Source organism: Convolutriloba macropyga, chromosome 2 (assembly GCF_964194025.1).
Source record: "Convolutriloba macropyga chromosome 2, txConMacr16.3, whole genome shotgun sequence".
In the NCBI taxonomy this organism is placed as follows: domain Eukaryota; kingdom Metazoa; phylum Xenacoelomorpha; order Acoela; family Convolutidae; genus Convolutriloba; species Convolutriloba macropyga.
The window spans coordinates 41,435,633-41,450,836 of record NC_134469.1 but is presented as its reverse complement, the minus strand read 5'-3'; the positions used below and the strand labels follow the sequence as shown (position 1 = coordinate 41,450,836).

Here is a 15,204-nt window from a genome sequence, read left to right as displayed (position 1 = left end):
GTCTGAGAAGATGAGGGCGGCTATTAAACAAAAACAAAAAATTGTTTCTGGGTGCTAAAAAATGTTTTAATTTGGTATGCAGTGTGGGTTAGATTCTAAAACTAGAATTACTTTGGCTTCAAAATGTTGGGCTATTCAGCTTAAAACTAATGTCAGCCATCAATCCCTCCAATAAACTTTCATAACTTAAAGCACTATGACTCAATGACCGGGCTTCAGTTTAAAATCTAATCAGTTAAAACAGTGATTAATATAAGTGAAGAAAGGTGAACATCGTGACTCAAAACGAAAAACATAAACGAAAAGTAAAGCAAATTCAAAAACTACAGCGCCTAAATATTAGCTGTCGAAAGACTGACTGCAGATATTGAAAAGAAGGAATATAACATTCATCTTCGATTCACGCAAAACAAAAGGCCAATAATACGGGTTTATCCCGTTACTATTTTTGATTTTGTTTCTATGTATCCGTTCATTTTAGATGGCTTTGCTTTGCGGAGTCAATTCAGTTTCAAAAGGCTTTGAGCAGAATGCGCGAAAAATAAAACTAAAATAAAAAAATTCATAAGATTTCAAGCAAAACGGTCAAGCACAAGCTGTGACTTACGATAATGCAAAACAAATTTTAAAGCGATGAAAAAACAGCAGGACGTCCTGAATTACAATTCACCAAATTGGCCAAATGACCTGACATTTATCATCTCTAGAGCAAGATGAAGTTAAAGACAATGACATGAACTAAATTGAGAAAAAATATGAAAGCAAAAGTTGTTTTCGAAGCTGTAGGGTTCTAAGAATCACCAAAACCAAAAACAGTTGAAAAAAAAACGTTGACACTACGCATCATTAGAATGAAAACACAAAACAACAAAACTGTGCAAATCAATAAATGACAAACCAAGAAAGGCAAAAAACATAGCCTGCAGATTGCCAGAAAATAGCCGCGATAAACGCTCGTGGCTTTCCATGAATTGAAAATAAAGAAACAAGATAGACAGATCGACTACCAGTCTTTTAACAGACCACTAGTCTTTTTGGGTTAGATTTGGACTGTCAATTTTATGACACATACAGTCTATAAGGAAAAAGCCCTAATAGGGCTTTTCAAAATTATGATCTTTTCCGTTTGTGCCCCCTCAGCGCAGTGGGCGCATATTATTTGCACTCCTCAGATGCACGTGCAATATTTTTTACATAGTGACTTACTATGTAATGGCACGTGCTCTGTAACTGGGGGGCGCAAAACGTACTGGGGGCACAAACGGAGAAGATCCCAAAATTAATATTCAAAATCAAAAACTCAAGACTCTAATAATCAAGAATTAGGGCATATGTTTGGCACTACTAAGATTGACACTACTGAGTTCAGAAGCCATTTTAATGAGAATGGTAAGTCACGCCATGAATTGAAAATAAAGAAACAAGATAGACAGATCGACCACCAGTCCTTTAATAGACCACTACACTTTTTGGGTTAGATTCAAACTGTTATTTCTATGAGACATATACGCTCTATAAAGAAATAGACCTAATAGAGCTTTTTCAAAATTCATATTTGAAATCAAAAACTCAAGACTAATATTCAAGAATTAGGGCAAATAAGTTTCGCACTACTTAGATGCTCACTATTGATCTTTAACTAGTAAATGTTCATACAATTTAAAGTTCCATAAGTGAGTTGAGAAGTCATTTATTGAGAGAGGTAAGTCACGCAACTGACCTAAAAGCAGAACAAATGACGTCACGCATACAAATTTTAACTGCAAAGCAGTAGAAGTCAATGAAGTCATTGAAAAAGTCAATTCCAAGAAGTCAGATTGTGAGAATCATCGATGGAGACGACGAGTTAAAAAAAGAACCACGTTGTCCCCAATAATAGCCGCTATTGCTTCGCGGCTATTAATGAGAACATTGTTAAATAAGAGAAATTTTAAGCATAAAATCCTTGATAATTTTTTCAACAGTAAATAAAATCCTGCAACAGTTCTAATGACTGGAAAACGAAAAATAGGACCAATTAACTTCAACAAATCGCAAAAATGGTATTTCACTCAGTGGAAAAAGTTAGCTAATTAAAGTTAAAAAATGGACCAATATTACACCATTCAAGAAAACCAATAAGACATGTGACTTTTTACACTCAGCGATAAGACATCAAGAGAAACAATAAAAACATGCAAGATTCAAAAATCAACTATTTTTAAAAGCAGTGTCCGAATTTTAAAAGGGATTGCTATGAATTCAAGCAACTGATTACATTCGCTTAGATCGCATTAGCAACCAAATCAACTTGCCATATATGTTAAAGTTATAGGGCAAAATCAATACTGAAAAAAATTAAGCTAACACTTTGTATAACCAATAGTGTAAAAGTAACAGAAAGCATAAGCTATAAAATAAATTATTTATTTTCGATCGACTAAATACTCATTAGCAACCAATGAGACCTACCATTAGTTAAAAAAAGTAAAAAGGCGGCAATAAGTACAAGAAATAGTAGCAAAACTCGAAAATTCGCTATTTTTTTAAACGAATAGGATAAAATCACAAAGCATTAGCTACAACTGGAACAAAAATTTCGATCAGCTGAATCCTCGTCATCAACTGATCAGCCCTTTGAATAATGAGACGAACTGATAAGAAAGCAATAAGTATAACAGGTACAACTCTAGCTCATACTCCATGCAAAACAACTCAAGCGCAATTTCATAACATGCAAAACTCAAACTCCTAAAACTTTCTAAAAATGATCATCGCATAAGTCATAGATAGCATTAGGTATAAACTGAAACTATTAATTCAATTAACTTAAGCCTCCTTGTCAACCGATGAGAGTTTTCATTGACGTAGGAAAGATCAAAAAGACGACAAAGTGGACAAAAAAACTCAAATAATTGATGTTTCTTGAAATCAAGAGCCAAAGTCATAGAGAGCATTAGCTATGAAATGAAACAAATAGAATAGCATTAAGTACAGAAAGTATATTTCGAAAAAGACAAAAGGAGTCATAGAGAGCATTAGCTATGAAATGAAACAATTATTGAAGTACGAAACAATTGAAGTACGGAATGTACAGCTCGAAGTACAGAAAGTGCTCGAAAACCTAAAAATTGCCAAGAGTTTTTGAAAACAATTAGTGTCAAAGTCATGAAAACAACAATCCATCAATGCGAACTAATAATCAGATCCATTTCTGCACCATTAACAACCAACAACACCTGTCAAAATGATAATAAGTCAAAAGACGAATAGTTTAAAAAACGGGCAAAAACATCACTAATATTTTTTGACAGAAATTTCAGTTTCAGGTTTCAAGTTATCAGGTTGTCAGAAAATAGCCGCGATAGCTTTGTAGAATTGAAGTGACAAAAAAAACAGTAAAAAAGACAAAGCTAATTTTCATTAAAGCCTGAGATGTTATATTTATATTTTCTAAAAGCTCCTCTCAAATAGTCTTCACTTAGAGTGATCCACACTCACTAGAACGAGAGCGAGCGAGCGAGAGAGAGAGAGAGAGAGAGAGAGAGAGAGAGATGGAGAGAGAGAGAGAGCAATTTAAAAGCGACCAAAAATAAATCAAGCGAATGAGCTAAAATACGCTACAATGCGAGTTAAGAATGACTTCACACACGCAATTGAGTTGAAATTGCAATGACAAATGAACAAAAAAAGATTTGAAGTCATTTCTATCATGGTCGTCACAAAAATCTTGATGAAATAAAAAAAACAAAGAAGGCCAACAATAGCCCCAGCTATCGAATTGCGGCTCTTAAAATGAATAAGCTGCCGGTTAATGAATTAACGCATTTGCAAATATGCGCAATATGATATAATGCGCATCAAATTAAGAGACTAAAGAGAAGAAATACTTAAAACAAAAGTCGATACGACTCACATGACAAAATTCCCTGTTAAGAACCGAAACTTTGTTAAAACACCAATTTCTCACTCCACTTAAAGATAGTTTGAAAAAAACTTGCGCATTAAAACTACTTAAGCGTACAGGACAAAAATCACCACTCGAGAGTTTTTGTTTTGACTTGCTTTTCAGCGTGACGAAAATCACCACTCTAACTTGATTTTTCCTTGGTGTGAGAAACCAACGTGTGAACAGATAGATCTTTAAAATATAGACGCCAGACTGCCGAAACTTGCGAAACACACTTACGTAATGAAGAATATAGATAGACTACAACGTTTTCCAACACAAAGTTCTTTCAAATAAAACATTCGCTATTTTATTTTATTTGCCATGCTTTATAATTAACGTTGATCATTAATTCTCGCTCCACCAAAAGATAGTTTCAAAAAATTCGCATTAAAACTACTTGCTTTTTCGCTCCATTTAGTAATCCAGGGTGACAAATTACCACTCTACTTTAACTTCACATTGGTATGAAAAACCGAAAAAGAGTGCTAGCAGATCTTTAAAAATATAGACGTCAGACTGCCGCAATTGTTGCGAAACACACTTACGTAATGTAGAATATAGACTACAACGTTTTGCAACAAAAAGTTCTTTCAAATAAATAAAACATTTGTTATTTTATTTTTGCTCGCCATGTTTTATTATTAACGTTGATCATTACTTCTCACTCCACTTAAAGATAGTGTGAAAAAAATTGCGCATTAAAATTACTTGCCTTTTCGCTCCATTTAAGACTCCTGAGTGACTGAAAATACCGTTCTACCTTAACTTCTCTTTGGTGTGAAAAACAGAGAAAAAGTGTTAACAGATCTTTAAAAACATAGACGTCAGATTTGCTGCAAAACAGACCTACGTAATGTAGAATATAGATAGCATCAGGCAAGGAACTGCATTGATGCAGTTGTCAAATTTTAAGACCATTGTTTTCAAAACAAAAGCGTTCTTAAAAAAATTATTTGCTATGTTATTCTGGTCGCCATGCCATGCTTTTTGATTGAATCATCAATAATATAAAGGAGTCCCATAATCACCTTGAAAGGGGTTAGAAAGACCTCAAGTAGCCTTAATAAAATAAGGAGTCATTTAAAGACTGATTAAAAGAGTTATGACAAAACTATCGCAAGTCCAGCTTAAAACTCACCGACAATTTGTTTAAGAGATGACCTCACGCACATAGCAGCGGCAAAAAAGCATCGAAATAGCGGCATGAAAGGATCAACAAACCTGCTCTTTTGAGGTTTGAAGCGTAGAAATCAAAATAGCGGGCAGGTTGCCGAAATAGCGTCAAAATAGACTTAAGTGATGCAGAATATAGATAGCCATAGATACAGAATTGAGTTGATGTAGTTTCCAACTGTTTTGAAAGACTAACCCGTTCTGAATTAACAAATTCAAACTAGCAGGCTCGCAAGCAAAACTGAGTCATCACAAATATTCTATGAAAACAATTCATCGATAGAAAATTGCATACTGCTCTTGAGAAAAAACCGAAAATTGTGAAAAAACCGACAAACGTCGGGCGAATTGCTCTCAAACAACGCGCCAGCGGTTGGCTTCGTCAGTAACTAGCCACGGTTTAATTAGGCTAGTATAAGCTTAAATGAAGGGGCGTGAGGTGATGGTAATTGATGATGACATCACGCCACATAACAGCAGCTGAAGTGCAGCATCAACTAAAGAGTTAAGGAAGAGAGAGAGAGAGAGAGAGAGAGAGAGAGAGAGAGAGAGAGATAGAGTTGGAGAGATAAAACGTGAACGAGAAAGAGATTGAAAGAAACCCCAACCAACAGAGATGGAGAGAGAGAGAGAGAGAGAGAGAGAGAGAGAGAGCTAGGAATATTTTCCTTGAACAGATTCGACTCAGCAACTTCTAGTTTTCTCGCCTTGTTAGTAATTAAATCATATAGAAATATGAAAGTACAAAACTCAAAAATTCAACATTTCGCAGTGAAACCAATGTTCAAAACCATTTTATGTTTCTGGAGTTCTGCCATGTATCTCATCAGCAAGACTTACACTTTTGTTGGCCAGTAATGACCGTTAAACTCAGAAAAGGACAAAAATATTCAAAAATTTTAAAAACAATTCCAATTTTTAACGGAATATTGCCAAAATTCGTGATATTATTATCTCCAGAACCATTTCATTGTCTCAAGAGACTATTTATTATCCCTATTTCACGCCTGAAATAGTTTTAGTGGCTCGTAACGATACATAAATAAGGAACAATAATTTTCCAAAAACTCGAAAATTTAAATTTTATCGAAAAATTGCGTAAGATCGAGTCAATAAATATTGATAACCATTCCATTAACTCCAAAAACTATGCAGACGCTTATTATTTATCAAACCTCGCAGGTGGTCCATGGCCCTGGTGCCGTAGAAATTCAAAAATATTCAAAAAAAAATGCAATTTTTTGAAGAGAATTGCCTAAATTCGTAATATTCAAATATTAGAAACTTTCCATTACATCTAACAACTATGCAGTAACCTGACATCAAACCCTAAAGGAGGTTCTTTGGCTCTTGAAGCTGGAGAAATTGCAAACAATTTTTAAAATCGCTTAAATTGCTGATATTAAAATTTTGAAAAACGTTCCATTACATCAAAGAACTATGCAGTAACCTATTATCAAACCCTTAAGAAAGTTTCTTGGCTCTTGAGGCTGTCGAAACCCAAAAAAGACAAAAATTCTTTAAAAAAATTCAAAATTGCAAGCTTTATGAAAAAAAATTGCTAAAATTTGTGATATTAAAAAGCTGAAAACTATCCCATGGCCAACAAAAAAATTTTCAGTAACCTAATATCAAAACCCTAAGGGGGGTTTTCTGGCCGCTGGGTCTGGAAAAACTTGAATAAAGACAATATCAAAAAAATGCTCAAATTTGTGATGTTTAAATGTTTAAACCATTCTATTGCAACTAGAAACTGCCTAATAGAATTAGAATAACAATGACGAACATTTTCATAAAATGACAAACATTTTCAGAAAGCTTGAAAAAAAATTGCGAAAATAAGTATAAATTTGTGCGTTTTTGTTTGGATTACCAAAACACAGCTCCTAAAAAGGTCACAAAAAGTACTCATGTTTTGCAAAAGACCTTTATCACATTTAAACAACCTCAATTTTAGACAGGACAGGCCAAAAAATTCGAAATGACGAAAAAACACAAAATTTCAGTTGAAAAGAATATTTTGTCATGTTTTCAGTTAAACATAAACCGACTAATATAGCACAAATTGCTCTCGAAAAACAGCTGGAGGCAATTTAATTCAAGGGCTATAGCCTAGATAAATTTTATGGGTATAAAGTTATCCAATCAGGGAGGGAATATTTGATCCTCCGACCTCCCGAGTCCTCAAGAATCTATCTTTCGTCTATCAAACTCTTGTGATTTCCAATCTTACAAACATAACCGACTAACGTCGGGCGAATTGCTCTCAAACCACCGGCGAGCAGTTGGCTTCGTCAGTGTCTAGCCACGGTATGGTGGGGCTACCTTTAAGAAGACTACTTGCATACTTGAAGTCTAGTGAGCTGAAAGGCTCCACGAGCACTTAATGCCCGCTGGGCGCTACCTGTTTATCCCGTTTTGAGGACGAAAAGTCAAATGAGTCAGACGAAAAATCGCATTAAAAAAAATAAAATAATTGCTACAAACCTTCTTTGAGAGTAATTAGGCGCTTTCATTTTAACAAACAGCTTTGCTTCAGAATACGAGAGAAGTCAAGGAAAGTTCTAGATTAAAGGCGCAAAAACGGTCAAGCAAAACTTTCGCAAAGACACACGTTTACAATAATTGGTTCAAACTTCGTTCGAGAGCCATTAGAAACCGTGAAGAAGCTAATCTTAATTGAATGGTCAGAAATCGGGATTGACATCATATAGCTCCATTGGTGGGGCTCTTTGAACGGAGCGGGGGAGTCAGCGCGGGGAACAGCGGGTGGGGGCAGTAAACGGGAATCTGTTGCACCTTAATCCGACTTATTAAGCTTCTGCCTCTCCACCCATTGATAGGTTCAAATCCGACTGTTACTAGTCGCTTTTGCGTTAAGCGTTTTAAGGGTCGTTAAGATAGGCGCTTAAACACGGTGTTCAGTAGGTTCTACTTCATTTCACCCCTATTCATTTAACCCCCTATCATTTAACCCCGATTTATTCACCCCTCTATCATTTAACCCCTCTATCATTTCACCCCTCTATCATTTCATCCCGCTATCATTTCATCCCGCTAATTAGGAGTCGACATTAAAAGCATGTTTTGTCATAATTAAGTGGATAGATTAATCCCACGTTCGGTTGTGATAGTTTCATATCAAGTCCCACGGGCCGCTGAGGCATGGCCATGGCCCGCAAGGCATGGCCAAATAATTTTATTGATAATTTAATAATCCTTATTTTATAGGGATTAAAATCGGGGTGAAATGATAGAGGGGTTAAAAGATAGAGGGGTTAAATGATACAGGGGTGAATAAATCGGGGTTAAATGATAGGGGGTTAAATGAATAGGGGTGAAAAAATGGGACACCGTTCAGTAAGCTCCCTGTCGACGTTGATTAATATATTGATTCGTTATTTCATTTTGGCCGCAATGCTTTATTGTTAACATTGATCATTATATAGGAGTCCTATATTGATCATGAAAGGGGGTCGAATGATCTCATGTGATAGCTATAAAGTTAGAAGTTATTTAGAGAGTGGGTAGTCAGTTATGACAAAAAACACTTATCACACAGTTCAGCCTAAAACATACCTCCAATTAATTTAAGAATGGACGTCGCTCTCATAAAAGTAGCAAAGGAGCAGTAAAATAGCTACCTGAAAAGATCAACAAAATAGCTCTTTTGAAGCTTGCAGTGTGAAAATTGTAAAACGAAAAAAAAGCGTCAGATGAAACAAAAACCAAGATCAGCGCAATATAGCTACGCTCATCTTACAGCAGAGATGAGGGCGGCTATTACTGATTTACTTTCAAAGGTGGCTTATGCACCTGATAATTAATCCCCTGGTGATGCCCTCGTGTATCTTTTCTGCTAAATGGTAGACATCGCATTTGAGATCCTCAATGTTGAATTTCTCTTCGTAGATGTAAGCAGCATCAGCTCCGCATGCCAATCCAGACATCGTTGCCAGGTAACCACAATACCCTCCCATAGTCTCTATCACAAACACCCTCTTACGTGTACCCTGTGCACTCTGCTTGATAACGTCGCAGCACTGAAAGACAAAAGCTACCTCGGGCAAAAAGTTAAGTTAAAAACAGGTATAAATTTGGATCAGGTATAAATTATAAGTTGAAAAAATTTGGATTTACCATACCTTTGTGGTCCAGTCACCCTTCAACAAAATTTATGTAGCGCTACAGCTAATTCTGCATAACTTCATAAAAAAGGGTTATAAGGCGGTCATTATGGAACTACAGTAATTTTTAAGCCTCGCGATGGTAGGGAGTTAGTATCTGCTTTCTAAGCAACTTAAGGAATTCTCCATATAGCTATTGATGTATGTATCAGCTAACCTTAATCGAGTCTACAGACCTGCACAATTGCATTAAGTGCTGTGTCAGAGCCAATGGATAGCTGTGTGCCTGGGATGTTGTTGCTAATGGATGCTGGAAGAACTACCATTGGAATACAGAATTCGGGAAAGGAGGTCCGAGCCAAATGCAGTTCGCGAATTGATTGGAATGCCTGTCAATCAGATAATAATAAATTGTTCTCAGATACTGTAAATACATTTTTTTTGGATTTACACTGAACAATATTTAAGACAATGCTGACATCCCATTTCACTAAAACATTAAACAGTTTGCGTAAGCGCCACCTAAGAATTTTGCTTTCTTGCTTAAAGCCTTTTGACGTATTTTTAATTGTTTTGATTCTTTTTGAATCATTAGTAATAACTTCTATTTCATCTTTGGATATGACATCATTTAACTCTGTGTTATGTTGTTCATTTCTTATAGTTTTACTCAGACACTTCATCAGTTCATAAATGGGTAAATTTGACATTTAAAGCGTTATATTGAAAAATTTTCAAATATTTTAGTCACTAGAAAAATGAGATGTACTGAGAGATGAAAACATGTGCATTAACTTTCAGATTTTCTTTGTTCATTCATCAGTAGATATTGTTTGTGCTCTTTGAATCATGGCTTTAGAATTACAGTTTACGCAATAAAATGCATCACCTCAAATCCTCCAATGATGATTAAGCCACTGAGTTTGTAATGGGCAAATTTCTCGGCCAATTCTTTCAGTCCAGCCTGAGAAGGCGTGGTTCGATTAGTTCCAAGAAATGATCCACCAAAACCAATCCAACCAGCTGTGGAGTTCCATACTCCGTCAATGATCTAGTAACAGAACATTCCACTTATTAAACACAGCCAGAACGTTGACTACAAAAAATAGCGATTAGACGCAGAGATTCATACGAAGACATACGGAAAAGAAAGTTGTATTTGAAATGAGAAGCTTTCATCTACAGGGCGCAAGTCCTCTAATAAAGCTTAATTTTTAACACCCAAAAATGGTGAGTATATTGAACATTATTATTGGTGGCTTAAATAATTGAAGAGTATTAAATCTAAGCTTATATGTTGAATTATTATCGAATCGTATATCACGTCAAGCAATATTTCCTGTTGCCAATTGGTACGCTTTTATAAAATTGATTGAGATATAACCGACTAATAATTGCTCTTTAACAACTGGTTACCTTCAGCTCCGGTAGGCAAGCATGACTACGAGGCATAAGTGGGGTGCCTCTTGGGTCCAAACGACCTACAATTGCCCATTAAACAGTGAATTTAAGTCTGCACAGCAGAAGTCGGGGGTAGGATAGGAAGGAAGGGAGGGGTAATAAGCGGGTGCGAGAGAGAGAGAGAGAGAGAGAGAAAGAGACTTAACTTCGTCCGGTTTTACCAATTTCTCCCCGTTTCAAGACAAAGTTGCACAAATCTATCGACCAGACAACAAATGGGAAGTACCGGCAGGACCAAAATTACTACCAAAATTATCAAGAAACAGGGCATATACGTTTGGCACTACTTAGATGCACACTAATGATCTCTAACTAGTAAATGTTCATAAAAAGTGAGTCCAGAATCAATTTTTAGTGAAGTAAGTCTCGCAATTGACTTAACAGCAGACAAAAATGATGTCACGCACACAAATTTTAACTGCAAAGCAGTTGAAGTCACTGAAATTGCAAAAGTCAATGGTCGCAAGAATCATCGATGGAGATCCGAATTAAAAAACCATAGCAGGACACGTCATGAAAAACAACTCCAAGAAATGTATTAATTTATGAACTGACAACCATTAACTCTGCTTTAAACGGCAAATGAAAGATGTTAGTAAAGACACTAAGCAATAAAACAACACCAGAACAAAAAAAAGCTAAAAACAGACTAAAAATTCAACTTTTATTTTTTGAAATGACATCAAAAAACAACTGCTATTAACTCACACGGCCGACTAAATTCCTCTCATTCTCATCAGCAGCCTGTCATTAAATGTAGATGAGTACTCTCACTAATAATATTAAATAATGAGCCAAAAATAACCGAAAATTGCAATAAAACACGCGGCAACTCTGAAAATGCTTAGTATCAAAGTCACAGAACGCAAAAGCTGCTAAAGGGTACATTTACATTAACTATTTGAAACCTCAATGACCACCGTGGTGACCTGTCATCAATGATATTAAGCGATAAGACGGTAATAAGTACAAATACTAGCAAAACTAAAGAAAATCACTAAGATTTTTTTAAAAAACGAACAAGCATATAAGTCACAAAGAGCAATAGCAATGAACTGAAATGACTTGCTTTAGTTGAAATCTTTTTACCAACCAATGAGACCTGTCGATAATGAGACTAAGTTAAGACGATAAAGTTGAAAAGAAAAACTCGCAAAACTCACGAAATTTTTATTGAAAACAATTAGTGTCAAAGACATAGAAAGCACTAGGTTAGAACAAAAACGAATTAATCAATAAATTCACCCTTCGGAGATCTTTCTCCAATGAGATTAAATGATAAGAGACCAAAAAGTACAATAAATACTTGCAGAATTCAAAAATTCAATCAAAAACTTTTGAAAATAGTGTCAACGTCATGAACACCACTAGCTATTAAATCAAGCCATTAATTAGGTTTTTTATGCCTCATTGACAACCAATCAGACCTGCCATTGGTGATACTAAGTGATAAGACAACAGATAATAAAGGGGGCAAAATTTAAATATTCACTAATATTATGACAAAAAATAGTGGCAAAGTCGGCAAAAGTTTTAGCTGCCCCTATATGAATTCAAGCAAGGACAAATAGGCACAATCAGAACACATATTTTCCGTCTTAAAAGCATTGAAGGAGAGGAAACTTTGAAAACAGAAGTCAAATTGACGCACCTCAAAAAAATCCATCTCAAAATCCGCCAAATCGTTCAAACACCTATTCCTCACTCCACTTTAAAAGTATTTTGAAAAAGTCGCACCTCAAACATACTCGATTTATCGCTCCCTTTATTTCAGTGTGACCAAAATCATCACTCTAATTTGACTTCTCACTGACGTCAAATAGCCGAAAAAAGCGTGAACACATCTTAAAAACAGACAGCGCACCAATACAATTCAAATTCTTTGAATTGTAAAAACACGATGTCCCCAATAATAGCCGCTATCACTTCGCGGCTAATAATTAAGCACAACCCGAGTGGTTGGCTTTGATTGTAGTTAGCTCAAGCTTAGTGCCCCTTCGCTGCCCCCCAACGCGTGACACCCCGTCCTCTTCCTCTATTATCCCTAAGCCCCAGGTAGCTCATACCGAAGCCAGCCGTTGGCCGGTCGTAACGTCGGGCGAATTCCTCTCAAACGACCGGCCAACGGCTGGCTTCGGTATGAGCTACCTGGGGCTTAGGGATAATAGAGGAAGAGGACGGGGTGTCACGCGTTGGGGGGCAGCGAAGGGGGTAGGGTTAGGAGGGCTGGGCTAGAGGGGGTCCAAATCGGCACGAGGAGGGTGGGCGGGGGATATTTGGCGTTGTTGAGGGTGGACCAAGGGACGTCAAGCTTTCAAGATCAAGAATCGCTCTTCACACCAGAAACTGCCTCCTCAGATGTTTCGGTGAACCGCATACTTAGACACTAGTGAAGCGTATGGCTCTAGACGAGCTGCTCAGCCACTTAATGTCCTCCCGGCTTGAGCTTTTTAAACCGTTCTTAAGGACGAAAGTTGAAAGGATCAGATGAAGAACCAGTGAAGTGAAAAAGGACTACAGGACTAATATAATTGCTACAAACTTTGTTGGGAGCAATTAAAAAAGGCGTGGGGGTCCCAGCGTACCAAAACTCAAAATTCCGTTTAACGCCATGAAACTCTGCTTCATCGGCATCTTCAGTTAATCGTACTTACAAGCGTTACAGCTCTATGAGAGCTACTCAGGCACTTATGCACTTGGGCTTTGCTGATTATGCGTAGTTTACGCAGAAAGCAAAATATTTGCATAAGAAAGACATGACTGCACTAATAACATGCGGCAAACACATGAGGTCACTTCCTTAAAATGAGATCGATCAGACAAAAAAAATCATCATAAAATTATTGGGATTAGTTCCCTCCGCTTAAACCGAGCGTGTTATTTTCAACATAGTAATGTGCAGTAGTAAAACCAATTAACATCGGGAGACTTGCTCTCAAATAGCTTCACTTGAACTGAGGAGACAAACCTCAATGGACAAGAGGGCAGAAAATTGGGGCGGGGAGAACGAAAATGGGTTAGTAGGGTTCAAAACTGCCCATTACAACATGAATACTTACCTCCACCAGAGTTTTCCAAAAGAACTGCTCCTCAACTCAACTTAAAGATCTCGGGTTTTACCGGCCAGACTAAGAGTAATTTAGACCGGCCAGACTAAGAGTAATCAAACACAAAATGCATTAAAAGACCACCAGGGCACAAATAATTGCAGCAAACTTCATTTGAGAGCAATTACGACCATAAGTAATAGTTGGCATCATAAAGGGCACTGGTAGGACAGCTGCTAGTAAATTTGTAAACGCAATCGAGAAGTTTAAAGAACTGCAAAAAAAAATAGCTACTGACAGGTTTAGGGCGTTAAAAAACCACAGTGTGTCTTAAATTATAACAAACAGCAATAAATAAAACATAAACCGACTAACGTCAGACAAACTGCTCTCAAACGACAAGCGGGGCACTTTAATCAGAGGGTACTATTGACTACACAAATGGTTCTTTATGGGTGCAAAAAATTCCGACTACGGAGGAGTTCGAACACCTGACCTACGCGTACCTAGACTCAAACCTTAACCTGGCTATCAAGCTCTTGCAAAACCATCTTAAAATTGCTTTTGTTTTAGCAACATACTTATTTCTGAATAACAGACATTTAGGCCACGCAAAAATCAAGCGCAAAAAAGTCAATCGAGAAGAGAACTCGAAAGAACGTTCTAGAATAAAACCGTCCAGCAACAATTTTGCAAAAGAGACGTTTAAAACAATTGCTTCAAACTTCGTTCAAGAGCAGTTTAAAAAAGGTGCAACCGTGATCCCCTACGTTAATGATTCTTCTTATATATGATTTCGAGAAATGCGTAAATATTGGTCAGCTTTTATGATAACTCATTTTCTCCATTGCATTTCCGTTGTTGAAAGTTAATTATCGCAAAGAGTAAAAGCATCAACTCCAGTTCAATTTTGATTTTCCATCGAACATCAGAAAGAGGAAAGATGTAAAATGTTTTCCATTATAACTCCTTTTAAAACTGAGAATTGGACTGAGTTTTCATCTACACGATGATAGGATGAGATTTGAGTAACTACTGCGAATTCTTAAAATATGCGTGTAGGACCATAAACGCAAGAGAACTTTATTTAAATGACTAATTGGTACACTCTTGGGACAAAACTAAAATGGTAAAACAGTCGAGTATAAATTTATTTTGCAATTAAGCACGCAAATAACGAGCAAATTAGCTAAAGCTATGCTCCATATCTTTTTAAAAAACACACTTTTGACTTCTGAAAAATGTATCGTAAAATATAGATACCAACCGGTATTGCACTGAATTTACAGTGGTCGATATATCCATAACTATTAAAAAAACATAACCGACTACTGTCTGAACAATTGCTCTGGAACGACTAGTGGGAGCTCAATTTATTGCAGCCTGCTTGGTTGGGGGAGTAACTTAATTCAGTTGTCAATTAGAGAGTGAGGTAAGTCATTTATGAAAAAATTGCATCGCACAA

At 36.5% G+C, this 15,204-nt stretch overlaps 1 protein-coding gene across 2 annotated transcripts in view; it reads right to left on the bottom strand.

Moving 5' to 3' along the window:
* The window catches only part of LOC142358660 (ATP-dependent 6-phosphofructokinase, muscle type-like), a 702,476-nt gene that overhangs the window by 12,267 nt on the left and 675,005 nt on the right, over positions 1 to 15,204 (bottom strand). For both annotated transcript variants that reach the window (XM_075410151.1, XM_075410150.1), the window contains 3 exons: positions 10,121 to 10,282; positions 9,468 to 9,620; positions 8,921 to 9,147 (listed from right to left, as the gene is read on the bottom strand). In XM_075410151.1, coding sequence (XP_075266266.1) covers positions 8,921 to 9,147; positions 9,468 to 9,620; positions 10,121 to 10,282 — 542 coding nt within the window. The remainder of the gene's footprint in view (positions 1 to 8,920; positions 9,148 to 9,467; positions 9,621 to 10,120; positions 10,283 to 15,204) is intronic.